Source organism: Eublepharis macularius, chromosome 1 (genome assembly GCF_028583425.1).
Source record: "Eublepharis macularius isolate TG4126 chromosome 1, MPM_Emac_v1.0, whole genome shotgun sequence".
Taxonomy (NCBI): Eukaryota; Metazoa; Chordata; class Lepidosauria; order Squamata; family Eublepharidae; genus Eublepharis; species Eublepharis macularius.
Genome location: NC_072790.1, coordinates 141269970 through 141287376, shown reverse-complemented (window position 1 = coordinate 141287376; position 17407 = coordinate 141269970). Strand labels below are relative to the sequence as shown.

At 39.1% G+C, this 17407-nt stretch overlaps 1 protein-coding gene across 1 annotated transcript; it reads left to right on the top strand.

Annotated features, from left to right (window-relative positions):
* The first annotated feature begins 1919 nt into the window (after nt 1-1919).
* On the top strand, nt 1920-15146 carry SFT2D1 (SFT2 domain containing 1). The gene is made up of 8 exons (XM_054985947.1): nt 1920-2066; nt 5433-5519; nt 7990-8075; nt 8872-8953; nt 10045-10080; nt 11196-11254; nt 13406-13435; nt 14542-15146. The coding sequence occupies exons 1-8, from the start codon at nt 2004-2006 to the stop codon at nt 14579-14581; spliced, it is 483 nt and encodes a 160-aa protein (XP_054841922.1). The 5' UTR covers nt 1920-2003; the 3' UTR covers nt 14582-15146.
* Nucleotides 15147-17407: the final 2261 nt, after the last annotated feature.

Here is a 17407-nt window from a genome sequence, read left to right as displayed (position 1 = left end):
TTTTTTAATCATTGCAACTTCCCATGTATATTCCCATTACATGTTATATTGAAATATCTTTGATATTGACTGTACTGACTCACACTGTGTAATCCAACATGAGTCTTGGTGACAAAGGTAGACTATACATAACGTAAATAAATAAACTCCACATTTATTTAGGAACTAGTTCCTGGTTTCATCTGCCAAGGGAATACATATAGTGACTCCTTTTTACAAGCATGTGCAAGTGTTCACTGTAATGTGAACAAAGCTTCTAACTGAATATGGACAGCTGAAGCTTTTCATTGGATGGCAATAAATAGTAGGGATGGGGTAAACGCCGGAACAGGCTGGAACGGGCCAGAACAGGCATTAAACAAATAGTGGCACCACAAAAAACATTGTGATGTCTTAAAGACACTGGAGAACAATATTTTAGAAATCAAAACATGGAAATATCAGGCTTTTATTAACCCTTTTCCTGCCAAAATGCTCTCGGAACATCACAGAACAGGCCGGAATAGGTACCAAAGAAATGTTAGTATCACAAAGAACAGTGGGAAGCATTAAAGAAACCAAAGAGCAATATTTTAGAAAGAAAAAAAATGGAAATAGAATGCTTTTATTAACCCTTTCCCTGCCAAAATGCGCCCGGAACAGGCTGGAATGGGCACTAAAGAAATGCTTGTACCACAAAAAACTGTGGGAAGCATTAAAGACATCAGAAAACAGTATTTTAGAACGAAAAGGTGGAAATATCAGGCTTTCATTAACCGTTTCCCTCCCAAAGTGTTCCTGGAACACCACAGAAGAGGCTGGAACAAGCACTAAAGAAATGATAGGACCATTAAAAACCGTGGGAAGCATTAAAGACACTGCAGAACAAGATTTTAGAAGTGAAAACACTGAACAGGAGTATTTTGGCAGGGAAAGGGTTAATAAGTGTTCCAGTTCAATGTTTTCATTTCTAAAATATTGTCCTCGGTGTCTTTAACCCTTCCCACTGTTTTCTATACTAGCATTTCTTGGGTCCCCGTTCTGTAGTGTTCCGAGAGCATTTTGGCAGGGAAAGGGTTAATAAAAACATATTTCCATATTTTCATTTCTAAAATATTGTTCTCCAATGTCTTTAACACATCCCACAGTTCTTTCCAGTAGTGCTATTTGTTTAATGCAGTTCCGGCGCTTACCCCGTTCCTAAATGGTATCTCTCATAAAGCCTATGTGAAAGGGTCAGGTCATTCCCACGGAGATGTTTCCTGCCAAAGCAAATGACCAATTCGCCGCACGGGCAAGCGATCGTTTCTGCTCGGCGGGCTAATGAAGTCGCATTCGCCATAAAGGGGCATCTAGTTACGAACACAGAGCAGACAATTAACTGCAGCAGATGCCTATTTTCGGGAATTGTAATCGTAAGAGCTCACAGTTTCCGGACACGCAGGTTGGACTGAGAAGGGTGCATCGCAATAAACTAATACAGGAATGGGTGGGGCTAAGAAGACAGCTGATTATTTCGGCCAGAGAATAGGGGGAGCGGATTAGTAGCGCACCTGTGGGCGACTCTCAAACGGGTCTATATTTCGAGTTCCTAGTGAAATGCGTGGGGAAACTAATTTAACAAAACACGAGACCACGACCACAGAAATTCGAAGGCGGAAGCGCTTCACCATTTTGTGACGGTCCGACATTCACGCAAAATCCGGACGTACTTCGCGCGTTTTCCTCTCCTTAAGATAGGACAAGCCGAGCGGTCAAAGGGCGGCTAGGGAAGTTATTTCAGCCAGTAGTGAAGGGCCAATAGGATTTTGAGGGCGGGGCTACAGGGGAATAGAGTTCGAAAATCCGGCAGGCGGGGCTAGTTGAATGTGGCAAAGGGATTTCTGGGATTTTCCTCGTTTTGTGACTTCCGGGTAGGCTGTTCCTCGGGGGAGGGGCAAGTGAGTCGCGAGGATCGGGGGTGGGGTGGTGAGCGGCAGGCGGGGGCAGGCGGCAGCGGCAGTTAGAGGCCCTGGGAAGTGGCCATGGACAAGCTCCGCCGGGTGCTGAGCGGGCAGGATGACGAGGAGCAAGGGCTGACGACGCAGGTATGGCTGCTAGGGAGGCGACGTCGTCGTCGTGCCTCTCTCTGACGAGCCCCTGTGTGTTCTCTTCACCAAGCGGACTTGACTTGCTTCCGAATAAACGTGCGAGGGATTAGGCGGCATCACCCTTGGCCTTTCTCCCCGTAAGGGAGCCGTCCTGGGTGAATCACCCTTTCTTACGTATTTGAAGGGTTCCGCTCAAGAAAATAGGAACAAATGCAGATGACCCGTTTCCCTAATTCTGGACGGGTGCGTTTGTGTTAGCCGGTCCTCCCCGTCCCCGCCCCCCGGTTGCCCTTTTCCTCCAGTTACCTGGGGCTCAGGAGAGGGGGCTCACCTTATGAGATCTCAGCAGAGCGTGGGGGAAAGTGGTGGGATCGTTCGATCATATGTTGGCATTGAAGAGGAAGGGTCACGAACTTATATGGAGGGTACTTTGTGCCATTCTGGTAAAGACCCGTACAAGATTCGCTGAGAAGTAGAGACTGTTCTCTTTTTTTCCTTAGTGATTCCTCTTCTACTGCACTTTGTGGTTATCTTTCTTGTAATGTTAAGCGGCATTCAATAAGCATGGTCAAATAAGTAGCTACTGTGCTGAGTCTCTATGTACTTGTTCATTGTGGATCAAAGATGCCAATCCAGAGAGCTAGTTTACAATTAGAATCCATTATACTCTGAAGAAATCATAATACTGTTTTCTGCGTGATCTGCCTGTACACTTTCTTACTATTTCTTTTAAAAATCTGGAGCAACTTGTTCAGCATCAAATGCCATACTTAATATGCTTAGGAGTTACTAAGCATACGTGGTGTATCATTTTCAGGAAGTCAGAATAGTTTGTGGAGGCATTTAAATTCCTTCACAGTGATCTTGGTATGAAAAATTGCCTTGACACCATGAAAAGGAAGACATGAAGAAGGCCATGATAAAATGAGCCTGTGACCTGGAAGCTTGGATTTGCTAGCTCCTTTTTAGCAGTTTGCATAATATATTATTATTTCTGCAAAGCTTGTTTTTGCTCTAAGAATATAAATTACTGATTCAGAAAGCTTATAATCCTTTTAAACTCTCATTATCATAAACGAGTGTTCTAATTTATTAGATTATAGCATGATAAATGACAAAGTGGATATCCTAGTGCTTCAGAAATATTGATAACTATATGTGATATTGAACTAAGTAAAACAAATAAAACTGGCTCTTTGAAAAATGATACTTGTAAACTTAACAGAAATTGATATACCAAATGAATCCAGCCTTCTAATTCTGGAGGGTTTATGTCATTATAACTTTTTTGCTTATTTCTAAATAGAGTTTAGTGCACAGTGCATGTTTCCTTATGACAGTTAAAGGTATTTGAAGCTCTTTAGGTTCTAGAGTGACTAGTGACACATGGTGACTAGTTTACTACATATGAATGGACTGTGTTTAGGAATGTGTCTGTGTCAACTCTGTAGGATGATTGTTCCATTTTAATGTCTTTTTCCCTGCTGCCTATATAAGGATAAAGATTTGGATTTGAAAAGGTAAGTTATGTATACTGTTACTTATCTAAAGCTCGTATTGGTTTGAATAGGAGAGAAGTGGTTGGAGGTGGACTGATTCATGAAATGATGTGTCTGGTTTCTGATAAGAATTGTGAGAATAGGGGTGGGTTAGAGCAACTGAAGATACCATTGTCTTTAGTGTGTCATGATCCTTTCAAGGTTACGACAAATGGGCAAACAACATAGTAGTGACAATGAGACGTTCAGGGAATCCACACATTTTATTTGGCTTGGTTGGTAGCCATAATTTGTGGTTGCCATCAGCTCTGCTTCCCCCACAGTTCCCAGTAGCAAACAAAGAATTTGGGGGAACAGCATATTGTTTTTTTTCTCTTCCCACACGGCTTTGGAAGTGTTCAGAATAAGATATTTGAACTGTTTCTGCACATCTTTAATGCCTGATATGAAGTGACAATGATTTTTTCCCTTAAGCTCTCTGCATGTACCAGGAGCTTGAGGAAGGAGCTCTATTTCTGATCTGGTATGATGATAGGCACTTCCAAGTTCTTTCTAATGCATACCCAAAGAACTTGCGGGAGGGTGGAGATCATACATCTTGTGTTGGGCAATTGCCAGAAAAATATGCTGGGTGGCCTTGCAAACTGGTGACTGCATTTGTGGATCCTTGGATACAACTAAGTCAGAGAAGCAGGGGCTATGTGCAGACAGCTTAACAAACCTGTTTATGATAGGCATGAACACTTCTTGTTTTTGTGCACTTCCTTCACATGTGAATTTCAGTTGGTTTTAGAATCCAAGCTTCCATTTTCCCTGATGTCTTAATGCAGGTACAGATGTTACATGCTTCTGAAAACAAGAAGTTTCCTGCTGATCTGTGTGTGGGGAGAGAAAAGGGAGGGAGCAAACTAGCATAAGAATAAGCTATGTTCATGCTGGTAACAGAGGGGTCTTACTGCACCTGTATGCAGCTAGCAGTAGGATACTGGAACAGTCTGGATACCACCACTACCACTAAACAAACTTCACATACTGCTTCTTAACTAAATTAATTCTTTGAAATAAATGTATAACAATCTATTTTATGACTGAAAGATTGACTTGATGTATTGTCGAAGGCTTTCACGGCCGGAGAACGATGGTTGTTGTGGGTTTTCCAGGCTGTATTGCCGTGGTCTTGGCATTGTAGTTCCTGACGTTTCGCCAGCTGCTGGCGAAACGTCAGGAACTACAATGCCAAGACCACGGCAATACAGCCCGGAAAACCCACAACAACCACAGATTGACTTGATGTTCAAGAGTTTGGTCTATATGTGGGGATTTTGTTTATAATCTAATGCTGTGATTTGCCTAAAAAACTCAAATATCTTATTGAATAGAATTGATTAAGTAGGCAACTACTGAAATATTTGGACTTGTTAACACAACTTGCCCTTCTGAACCTGGAATAGTCACTATAAAACAACATAATAGCAGATATTAGACTGGATTGTGCTTAAAATTTTTGCCAGGGTGGTGTGGCAGTTACTGATCTCCCCCCCCCCCCAAGCTATTCCTTGGAGAACCTCCCCACTTCATTCTCCCCCCACCCCGAACAGCATCTTCCTGGAGGTAGGATTTCGAATTTCAGTGAGAAGTGGAAGACAAGAAAGTGGATAGGAATACACCTTTGATAATGTTGGAAGTTGAAGCACATAATGCATTACTCTTCAGCTATCATCTGACTAGCAAACCATTCTTTGTGTGACTAGCCCTTAGATAAATGCAAACCATGCACTATGATTCTGGCAAAGATTTCTTCTTAAATGTCTTTATCTTATTATTAAAATCTCTGATTTCTTTCTTGTCCTTTCTTTGCCCAAAGGTGCTGGATTCTTCATCTCTTAGTTTTAGTACTCGAGTGAAATGGTTTGCGATATGCTTCGCTTGTGGCATTTTGTGCTCTATCCTTGTAAGTAAATTCACAATGGTTTTTTCTTATGTTCCTCAAAATATTGTTGGTCTGAATGGCTTTCTTTCTGTTTGGGTCAAAAGTAGACATTGGCCAGTCTGCAAGTTTCAGAAAACACATGATGCAGCTTTAATAAGACTGCCACTTCAGAATGATGGGGTGACCTGAAATGCCTTGTAGTTATCAGCTTTGCCTTGTAAAGTTATCAGCTAGATGTGCTTTCTTAGATTTACCAGTTCCCTGTATGCAGGGAGTTCATGACATGAGAAGAGCATGTTTGAACGCTTCTCCATGAAGGTATGTTTGTGTAGGCAAAGCGCACGATGGCATATATACTATCTATTTGAAAATTGCTACATTGTATCTTTTCACAAAAATAACCTGAATGGAAAACCAGAACAAACTCTGTAACAATAATTAATGATTAAAATATAGTCAACAAAGCACCTATATCAATATAACAATTTAACTTAATATTCATCCAAACCGTTCTTCAGAAGTAATCAGTGATCAGGGGGAAAAAACCTTTTAACCCCTCCCTCCCCACACACAAATCTCTCCTGTTGATAGATGTTATAGAAAGAGCTTGACTAAAAGATTTCACTAGGCAAGGAATTCCACAGTACAGTTATTACCAGGAAAAGGCCTGGGGTCTGGAGCACTCTTCCTCTGTAAATGAGGAAATACACAAGAGACCTAACGATAAGTCTGAAACAGCGTGGAGATATATATGGGAGAAGACTAGCTGAAGTTGACTAGTAGCTAATAAATACTGTTTGTTTCTCTGGGCTTTGTGTACAAGATACATACACTCTCCAGTTCTGAAACCCTGGGAGAAAAGGGTATATGTTCTTTTTCAAATAAATATTGAAAATAGAGACCATTTTGTAGAAAACAAAATATTTATTGTTTGGTCTTATTTTTATTTATTTATATACTCCTTTATATTCCACTTTTCTCCCCAATGGGAACCCAAAGTGGCTTGCCTAATGAACTTAGAAACAGTCTTCCTACATTCAGAAGGACAGTTACTGGATTTGGATATTGACTTAAACTAAACATTGACCTCTTCAATAGTGTAGTGCAGTAGTATTCCATGGATCATGGAGAGCTGCATTGGTATTTCCCATCAACTAGAAGAGCCACATGACTCCTGTATGTCCTACACAGCATCCCCAACCCAAACAATAATATATAACTATAATATGACTTTTAATTACCATAGCACCTCTGAGCATGTTGGATTTCTTTCTGTGCTGCTGTTGAATCCTAGCCAGACCTTGGATATCTGGAGTGAGAAGAAAGAAAAGTCAGATTTCTGACACAAAACAATGTGCAAACTTTCACGTTCTTCAGAACTCTTTATGAGGCTGATGTTAAAAATGCTTCCCTATGTTAAGTTCCTTTAAGTTGAACTGTGGTGCTGCAGGAGACAGAGTGGTTAGAACTCTCTGCTACATTCAAAGAGTTTTATCTTAAAATGTCTTCATTCCAAAAGAGAATATTTAATAGGACTTCTTTTTAGTATTTCCAAAATTTTCTAATTTTTCCAAAAACTAGGAAATAATTATTTTCCAGCTTTTACTGAGCGTTCACATCTCTACTCCGTACATGTAACCCTGGACAACCTAAACTTATTGTCAGACTATGGAATCCCAGTTATCTTGAGTTCGTCTCCCACCCCTTCTGCAAGAAGCACAAGGTCTCTTGGTTCAAAAGGTTTATTGAAAGACTATGCTCAGGATACAGGTGTCCATAATCCAAGGGATGGAGAGGCCCCTGGCTGAACAAAAGCTTTGTTGAGAATGGCATGTAAAACGGAAGTTACAACACTTCAAACACCCATTCCCCGCCTCCCCCCTAGTCCTGCCTGCAAAGGCCTGAGAAGACGAGGACATCAAGGTCGTTGGCTGGGCTGGACAGATAAGACTCTTCGCTCCCATGAGTATGAACGGCCTGGATGACATCTGGACCTAGAGGGAGGAAAACTGGAAAACTACTGATTATAACAAGAGTTAACATGGCGTTGCTCTGGCTAGAGAACTGACATCCTGACACTTATGTTTGAGCTCTTACATTAAATGGCAGAAACAACCATATTGGAGATTATGTTTATAATATTATTTTAAACAGTAAATTGATAACTTTGGATTTCTCAACTCATGTATTTTTTCATTGTAGAGACACTTCATAGAGTAATTGACTAGAACAGTGACGTTGGCTTTATTGGGTACTTCAGTTTATTGAAAATGTTTCTACTGTGTTTTCCTTTAAACTTGTGCATCTTGGTAATTCTAATACTTCCAGTTTAAGTCTACCACCACTAAATTTTTGATGGCTGTAGTGCATCCAGTTGCACAGATAGAAGACAGCATAGTATAGCAGTATGTGTATTTATTTTAGCAGAAATTGCAATGCCTCTTTACTTTATTGCACAGTTATACTTTACAAATGGCTTTATTTTGTTTAGGGGACAGTAATGCTGTGGCTCCCAGGCAGCGGCATGAAACTCTTTGCTGTGTTCTACACCTTAGGAAACATTTCTGCATTAGCCAGGTAAAGAAGAATTTCTTGTTGCTGTTTTAAAAATGGTATTCATGGTTATATTTCCACTCCTTGGAGAGATCTCTGAATGCTCATCTGTTAAATACTTTCAAGACTGCACACAGTATCCTATTAAAATGAAACTGACTTGCATAAGTTTCTAGATATTTAGATAAAGTTGGTAAGACTTATTTCTGAAGGATGCATACACTTAAATTCTACATAATTACAGTACCTCAGAAAAAGTTGTATTAAATTATGATGTGACATGTCAAGAAAAGTGAGGTTAAACCAGATTTTCCAGTGGCACTTCATATATTCCTTAAAGAATAGTTCACAGGAATGTTAGTCTGATCACTAAATATATGTTTAAAAATGGAGCATTTGCATTTTCTAGGAGTCAACCCTGACATCTTTTTGTGATACAATATGGGCATATATACAATGAAGCTGTATGCAAAGTATTTTCCTCCTTTCTTTCCAATGTTATTGCTTACTGTTTCACTTCTATTCCTTCTCTTATGCTACTTAACTCTCCTGCCTTGCCCACTGCAGGCTGGAAACAAAGTACCTAACAATCATATATACATACTGGAGGAAGTCTCTTTTAAGCATTCTAGGAGAAATAGGAAATAGTTGTGGATATTCCAGCAGCAGTTCAGCTCCTTCAACAGTATTTGTGCTATCAAACTGTTACCACTCTTCTAGTATGAATATATACGTGTTTATTTAATAAACAAAAATTAAAGAAATTATTTTGATTCCATTCATAATAGGCATCATTCCCCTCTCCTTTTTTCTAAACCAGTACCTGCTTCTTGATGGGTCCTATGAAGCAGCTGAAAAAGATGTTTGAACCAACAAGATTATTGGCGACCCTTGTTATGCTGGTAACTGCATCTGTTTCCTTTATTCAAACAGATAATACGAAGTTTCCGTTAGGATTTCATGGAAAGTGTAGTAACACAAATTAATACTAGATTATAACTTTGATGGTACATTCTCTGGCAATAGTACTTGAAAATCTGATTTTCCTCAGCATTCTTTCAGTCTATGTAAAAAGTGATGCGATTATCTGTTTGGCATATGGGGGCTCTGTAAAGGTCATTGGGGAAAATAGTTGTAATCAACTGAATGAGGCTGAAGGCCACCAAGTTACACTATGAAGTATAAAAAACTAGGTTACAGCTACTTGTGTATCTAACTTCCTAAAATTGTAATAGATATACATTAGGTTTAGATGAAATAAATATTAGGTTTGTTCCAGTAGTCCTTTATTATACAATCTGTTTAAAGTGATTCTTTTTGACAGTTTTTTATGGCTTATACATGTTTTTCACTTCATCGAGTACACACTAGTCAACTGTTTATAGGAAAAAATCCTCTCAAAATATATATACTGTGTATTAGTAATATCTTCAGAAGCCTGTTTTGTGTACAGCGATAGTGCTAGCTGTTGCTACAGTATATTTGGGCCGTTGATTGCCTTATCTGAGGTTTTAATAATTGTCAGTATCTTATTTCCTTGGAATCTCAAACTAGGCTGAATTCAAACGTTGATTGCAACATCCCTGAAACATTCTCCCTCTCCTGTTTACAGTGCTCATGTGCTTTGAAGGAAATGCTACAGTTATCTGCATCTTGAAGCCGTTCTTTTACCTTTACATTTCTTATATTGTAAAGTTTACACTGTTTACCATGGGTGTTATTACTGTGTGGGTTGTTTAATATATATATATCCATTTGTGGAGCATTAACTGCAGCCTTTTCTGTTTAAATGCACTCCGTGTTCTATATGCTACATTAGTTTTTAAATAAACTAAGGTGCACATTGCTTCTAAAATGCTAAATAAGCTATCCTTGACACTGCAGGGAGTTTAGGGAATTTTGTATACTCTAGATCTTTCAGTGTTCTACTGGGCGTGTTTCCTAACTACCACCATGTATATTGCTTACTAATAAACATTTTTTCTTTCTCCAGTTTTCTTTTATCCTAACCCTGTGTGCTGTGTTCTGGGTAAGTAATATAGATTTATGGTTGTTGTGGATTTTCCGGGCTGTATTGCCGTGGTCTTGGCATTGTAGTTCCTGACATTTCGCCAGCAGCTGTGGCTGGCATCTTCAGAGGTGTAGCACCAAAAGACAGAGATCTCTCAGTGTCACAGTGTGGAAAAGGTGTTGGCAGGTCATTTGTATCTACTCAGGAGGGGTGGGGTTGAGCTGAGTCATCCTATAAGAGTTTCCCAGGGTGTGGAATACTAATGGTGGGAGGCTTCACTGTATCCTGAGGAGGTTCTTTTGGTGCTACACCTCTGAAGATGCCAGCCACAGCTGCTGGCGAAACGTCAGGAACTACAATGCCAAGACCACGGCAATACAGCCCGGAAAACCCACAACAACCATCGCCTTCGACAATACATCAATATAGATTAAGCATTTTGGGTTTAGTAAACATGAATTGAATTAATATAAAACTGACAGCAAGGCTTTCTTTGTCTTACTGATATTCTGTTGGTCTTTTTATGGGAGATGTAACACTGACCAAGCAGTTTATTTTGATTTAGTCAAATCATGGCTTTTGCAAGAAAGCATTCTTAATTATCCATGAGGATTATATTAATCCAGTGAAAATGTTTGTATTTCCTCTGTACACTTGGGGAAAAATAATCCCCATTGACCTTTGTGGAAGTTATTGTTTAGTTAGTATGCTTAAGGTAGGCTGTATGTGCCATTGAAATCTATGAATAATAACAACAACAACATTCGATTTATATACAGCTTAAGTTGGGACTACTTAACGGCCACTCAGAGCTGTTTACAAAGTATGTTCTTATTATCTCCACAAGAAAACACCCTGTGAGGTGGGTGGGACTGAGAGAGCTCCTAGAAGCTGTGACTGACCCAAGGTCACCCAGCTGGCAACAAGCAGAAGAGTGGGGAATCAAACCTGGTTCTCCAAATTAGAGTCTCACACTCTTAACCACTACACCAAACTGGCTTGTGAATAATTTTGAATATGCAGCAGTGGCATTTGCTGCTTTTAGATAAAGAATTACTTGCATCTAAAATTCATTTGTCTTAATTTAAAAAGCATTCAAGTTCTATACATGTTCCTTATCTCCCATTCCTTAGTGGCATAAAAAAGGACTAGCTGTGCTGTTCTGTATATTGCAGTTCCTGGCAATGACCTGGTAAGTAGCCTTGGTAAACTGTTAGCTTGTTCTATAAATCTCTTCATGTAAAAATAGATAGGAGATTATGTTAAAAGTTATGTCAATATAAAATATTAGCATCACCTTTATTGCTGTATAGATGCTGAAAAATGAACTACTGTTTTTTGACCTTACTATATCAAAAAGTAGCGCACTATGAAATGTCTTGGGCTCTGACTATATAAATGCTGAGCTAGGAATAAATAAATATTAAAATGTACTGTGCTTCATCAGAGGTTTTGGCATAGTTTATATGCCTGATCTTTAATTATAGCCGTATCTTTTTATGAAAACCAGAGGGTTAAGATCTTATGACTGAACTCTGGATGATGTTCTACGGATATGATCTGCTGTTGACACAACTCTTTTTCAGTTCGTAATATTACATCTTAAAAGTAGGAAGTCTGTGAACAATTGGAGCTGGGGTGGGTGGGGCAGTCTTTTTCTACAGTGCTCAGCTGCTCAGGCAAAGGGATTGGTAATTGAGTTGTTCTTTATCCAGCCCTGAACCTGTGGATTATAGCCTGGGAAGGACATGTCTCCTCCCCTCCAGTGATCTGTTAAGGGATCTGTTGAGGGATAGAAAACTGACTTAAAACATGTGAGGTGCCATTTTGACTTTTTAAAATTTAACATCATCTGCTTATTTGTTGGGATTGCACGTTCATTGTTAAACAGGAAAAAGATACTTTCAGAGTTTGATTTAGGTAAGAGAAAACAGAGACACAAATAAACAACTGTATTTGACCTGCATTCAGTAGGCTTAACAAGAATGATCCTGTCCTTAAACATGGCTGGAATCTTTCTTATTGGACTTCATACAGAGCAACTGGAAGTTGTAGAAATGTATGAACAACTGTATTTTTAACGTAATGCAGTAAACTGAATCAACTTAGTCCTCAAATGTTTGGAAGAATTGTATTCTTCTAGATCAGAAGCATACAATTGAGTTGGTTCTCAAACTGTGGGTGGCACCTTTGGTGATACGAGAAAAGGAGGCTGTACAAAGTGCCAAGTAGGCATAGGCTGTTGAGATGCATGGATCCTTTTTCTTCAGTGAGCCAAGATCTGGGCGGTTTAATGCTCTCTGGCACTGAACTTTCACTGTTTTATCATAAACTATCATTATTGCTCCAACATCTCAGTCTCATGTAGGAAGAAGGAAGCACAGAAAGTATTGGTTCTTTCGTCTGATAGCTCATTCGAGGAACAATTAGATGTTTTCTGATTCTGCTATAGCAGTTTCTAATAATTGTTTTGTATTCAACAAGCAGGAGCTTGCATGCATACTTGTGTCTGTCCATAAATTACTTTTTGAACAGATTATTGGAATGGGGAGGTGTTAGTACTTTCAGAAAGGCAGAAAATTCATAAAACTTTATTTCATTTATAGTTTCTCACTGAGACAAAGGGCATATTACAACTAGAGATACTGAACTAAATAGATCTTGAAGAGCCAGAGTTAAGAATCTTGAGGCTTGTCTTCATTGTGCCCCTATCATTGATTCCTGTAATTAGCCTTAACAGGATTCAGGTGTTTCCCTTTTGTACTGTTGTACTCAGGTGTTCATTTAAGAGAATATAAACTTTCTTCCTAAGCTGTAGCTCTGATTGTACAAAATGATTGCCATTTATTAGGACTCTTTATGTTAAAGGGTGACAGTCTGTTAAAATAACAGCCCATATTAATATGGTTGCATGTAGAAACATCCAATCGCTGCAGATTACTGGGCACTGAACTAATCTTCAGCAGCATCAAAAGACTGAATTCTTCCTTAGATTGAGGTCTTTATTTATTTACGTGGCATTCCCTTGGACAGTTTACAAATAAAGTATAATTTTATTGTGTTGCTTAACTAGTTTTTCTTCAGTTGTACTTGTATAAGTTCCATCTGCATGCCATCTTGTGGGTGGCTGAGTAACTTCATTCAGCAAACACTGAAATGGAGAGTGGTTGAAAATCTCTTGGCAGTACATGTGAGTTCCTTTAAAGGCTCTTTTATTTTGAAGTATGTATAATCTGACTAGGTAATCTTCAAGTTTAATTACACTAGACAGACTTACTTGAGGCTGGGTTAAAACGTTGACTGGGTCAATAAAACGTTGTGCTTTCTAACTTCTCCTTTTCAGGTACAGTTTGTCATATATTCCTTATGCAAGGTGAGTCCCTTGGTTGTATTGCTTTTCAAAAATAGGAGTGCTTGTACGATTATACCTAGCTTTTAAAGTATGTGCGCTTGTGAAAAATCAGTTTGTCATATTATTTTTCAGTGTAATACATTTACATAATTCCTGTGTGAATTCTAATGCATGAGAAAGATCAGATACCAAGTGCACCTTAACATCACTAGGCATTTTACTGTGCTTTCACTATGAGCAGAGATTCCTTTGCACATAAATTAACCTTGCTGCTTTTTAAACCACTTGGCACAAGTATATTTTGTAATATTACTGTCTAGGCTTTTGTAAGAATGTAGTAGGCTTTTGTAAGACTGTAGTAGGACACATTTTGTGATCTGATCACTGTCACATCAATAACTGTGTGTGCTTTTTAAGCACATAAGAAGAATTCCTTTTGCCTGAATATTTGTGGGTAGGTGTTACTTGATAGAGCTATGCAAATGCAAGTCCTGCTGTAAGTGTACTTCAGCTTGCAGTCCGTCTTCAAAAAGAATCTCAACTACTTATGAGAAAGATTGTTTGAAAGTTATAAATCCTTTTATCAAGAGCAGTGTGCGCTTCAGGTATCCAGTTCGGGATAAATACCTGAATTGGACCCTATCCGTAAAAATTCGGGGATTCTGAATCAGGGCCAGCAGTGCAGGTGCCAGAAGCACTGGCTGTGGCCTTCCCCACTGCCCAGCTGGTGTTTTTTCTGGCTCCACAGCCAGGTAAGTGGGGTGGGGTGAGACTGGAAGACTAAGTGGGGGGCGGGGCTGGGGGGACTGGGAGACAGCTTCCCCCCTCACTTCCATATGCTCCGAATATTTACAGAGCATACCAAAGCGATTTAAATAGCCGAAGCCAAAGCAGCTTGCTGCTTTGGCTTTCAGGGTATTACAAATCATTTTGGGGTGTTACAAACCAGGGTATTACAAATCAACCGAATTTTTTCCCTGTGCACACCCCTGATCAAGACTCCAAACAGACATCTTTGGGCTGTGAGAATTTGAAGACTTAATGGGTAGGCTTTGCCGTAATAGTAATTAATGGTAGTTGTAGTGTGCTGCACATGGACAAATGATAATTTTGTTCTTCTTTCAAAGGGATGCTGTAATGAAATGCTTCACATCCTGCCTAAGTTAAAGTGAACAAACAGGAAATTTTCTGGAAGCTTGATCCACTTAAGTTTACTCAAATATTTTTCAGTTCTGGAAACAGATGTCCTCCTTTCAAAATGTTAGCAGGATCATTTTTAAAGATCCCTGCATGTCATGAATACTAAATCTATGCTAATCTTTAAAATTATTGCTGTCCTGACAAAATGGTCTTAAATCTGTTTTGGATTACATTCTGCTAACATAGCTTAATTTCCAAAGTATGTCTTGGGATTTAAGGAAAACATGTAAAATACTTTGTCTTCAGTTTTCTATTTATCTTTATTTGTGCATTATTTGTTACATGCTTTTCCCAAAGATTTTTGTAATCATTGTAAAATGTAATATTTACTAAATCTATACATAATGGGACTCCTCTGAAATGGTATGAAAAGATTGTGAACGTATGAGAGTTGTTAAACACTTTAACTGTTAAACTTGTTTTAAATGTCAACTTTTTGTACTGTGATACTTAAAATACACTTGAATAAAAATGCATATAGGTAATATATAAATCAATAATTGTGAAAAATAAACAATTATTTTAAAGAATATTCTGGATAGTTCCTTTGAATATTATAGAAAGCTTACTTTATGGAATAATTTTAAGAACATAAGAGCTATGCTAGATAATATCAAAAGCCTATCTAGTCCAGCATTCTGTCCACCCATTGACCTGACCAGCTGCCTCTAGGAAACCCACAAGCAGAATGACTACAACACCAAATTTCATTGTTTTATTTATCTTGTAAACTGCCTTGATTTCCTGCATGGTAGACAAGCAGCTGATACATGCTTTTAATAACAACAGCATCCTCCTATCTGTGTTCCTAGCAACTGATACAGAGGCATACATAATACCTCAGGCACAGGAGGGAGTAGGTATTTATCATGACCAGTAGCCATTGATAGACTCACCCTATGTGAATTTGTCAAGTCCCATTTCAAGCCTTCCAACTTGGTAACCATCACCATTTTGTGCGGTAGCAAGTTACACAATTTAACTATGTGCTGTATGAAGTACTGCTTGCTTTTGTTTGTCCTTAATTTTTCACCCCTCCCCCCCAACTTCAGTGGATGGACCCCAGTTCTGCTATTATGAGAGGAGGATAAAAAGTTTCTTCATGTTGAATCTCTCCACACCATACATTATTTATTTGTTACAGTCTGCCTTTCTCACTGAGACTCAAGGTGGATTATACATAATTTTATAGACTTCTGTCATGTCTCCCCTTACTGTCCTTTTTTGTAAGCTAAGCAAACTCAAGTGTTTTAACTAGTCCTCGTAGTCAGTTCCTCTAGCTGCCTGATCATTTTGGTTGCCCTTTTCTGCACCTTTTCAAGCTCCATAATGGTCCTTTTACAGGTATGATAAGCAGAACTGTACTCAGTACTCCAAAAGTGGTCCCACCTTGTATCTGTAAAAGGACAGTATGATGGCAGCAGTTTTATTCTCTATTCCTTGTCTAAGTATGGCCAGCATGGAATTTTCCTCTTTCACAGCAGGCGTACACTGGGTAGAAATTTTCATTGAGCTATCCACTACCACCCCAAGACCCCTTTCTTGGCCATTCACTGCCAGCTCAAATCTCATCAGTGTATATGTGACGTTGGGATTTTTAGCCCCAATATACATCACTTTACGCTTGTTCACATTGAATCTCATTTGCTATTTTAATGTTTATTTCCTCAGTTTGAAGAGATCCTTTTTGGAGATTTCACAATCCCAGTTTTACCACCCTAAATAATTTAGTGTTGTCAGCAACCTCACGACCCACCCCCAACTCCAGGTCATTCATGAACAAGAGATTACTGCTGCTGACATCCCTCCATTGCAAGAACTGACCATTTATTCCTATTCTCTGCTTCCTGTTTTTTAGCCATTTTTCAATCCATAAAAGGAAAATTGGCTAAAAAACAAGAAGCAGAGAATAAGAATAAATGATCAATCCTCTTGTCCTCTTATCCTATGACTGTGAAGTTTGTTGAGGAGTTTTTGGAGAGGAACTTTGTCGAACACCTGTTGGAAATCCAAATAAACAACGTCTATAGGCTCATTATGGTCCACATATTTACTGACACTTGCAAAGAGCAAAAGCCATGTTGTTTTTATTCAGCAGGGCTTGCCCTTCTGTTTGCTTGACAATTTTATCTTTATTGACGCTTTCCATCAATTTACTTGGAACAGATGTTAAGCTAACCAGCCTGTAATTACCTGGATCCCCTTTTAAGAATTGGTGCTATAATGGTCCCTCTCCAGTCCTCCGGTACAGAGGCTGATCTTAGGGACTCATAACCTATTTTAGTTAGAAGATCAGCAATTTCACATTTAAGCTAAGAACTCTAGGATGGATACCATCTGGCTTTGGCGATTTGCTAGTTTGCAGTTTGTCTATAGTTTGCAATTTGTCTATATGGAGATTTATGTATTCAACCTTTATTGATTACTGGCCCAAACGATTAATTGTATGCTGGAAAATCCCGGAGTTGCAATTTAAAGTTCTAGTGGCTGGAGGAATTAGAGTAAGTCAGAGGGTGGTGGACAAAGAGAGTGGCCAGTATGGGGTCGGGGATCCTAGTCTTCTGGGGATGAGGGAGGTATGGCAGTGGGACGCAGGCTAGGATGAGAAGGACACAGAGATATGGTAGGGCTTGGTGTCCTTCCAACCTTCATCCCATACTGAGAAATGCTGGATGTGAAGAAATTTAACACCCCCGCCTTCGACATTGATGTTGTGTAACACCCGGTCCATAAATAATAAAACCAGAACGCTGCATGATTATTTTGCAGCGAATGATATGGATCTGGTGTGCA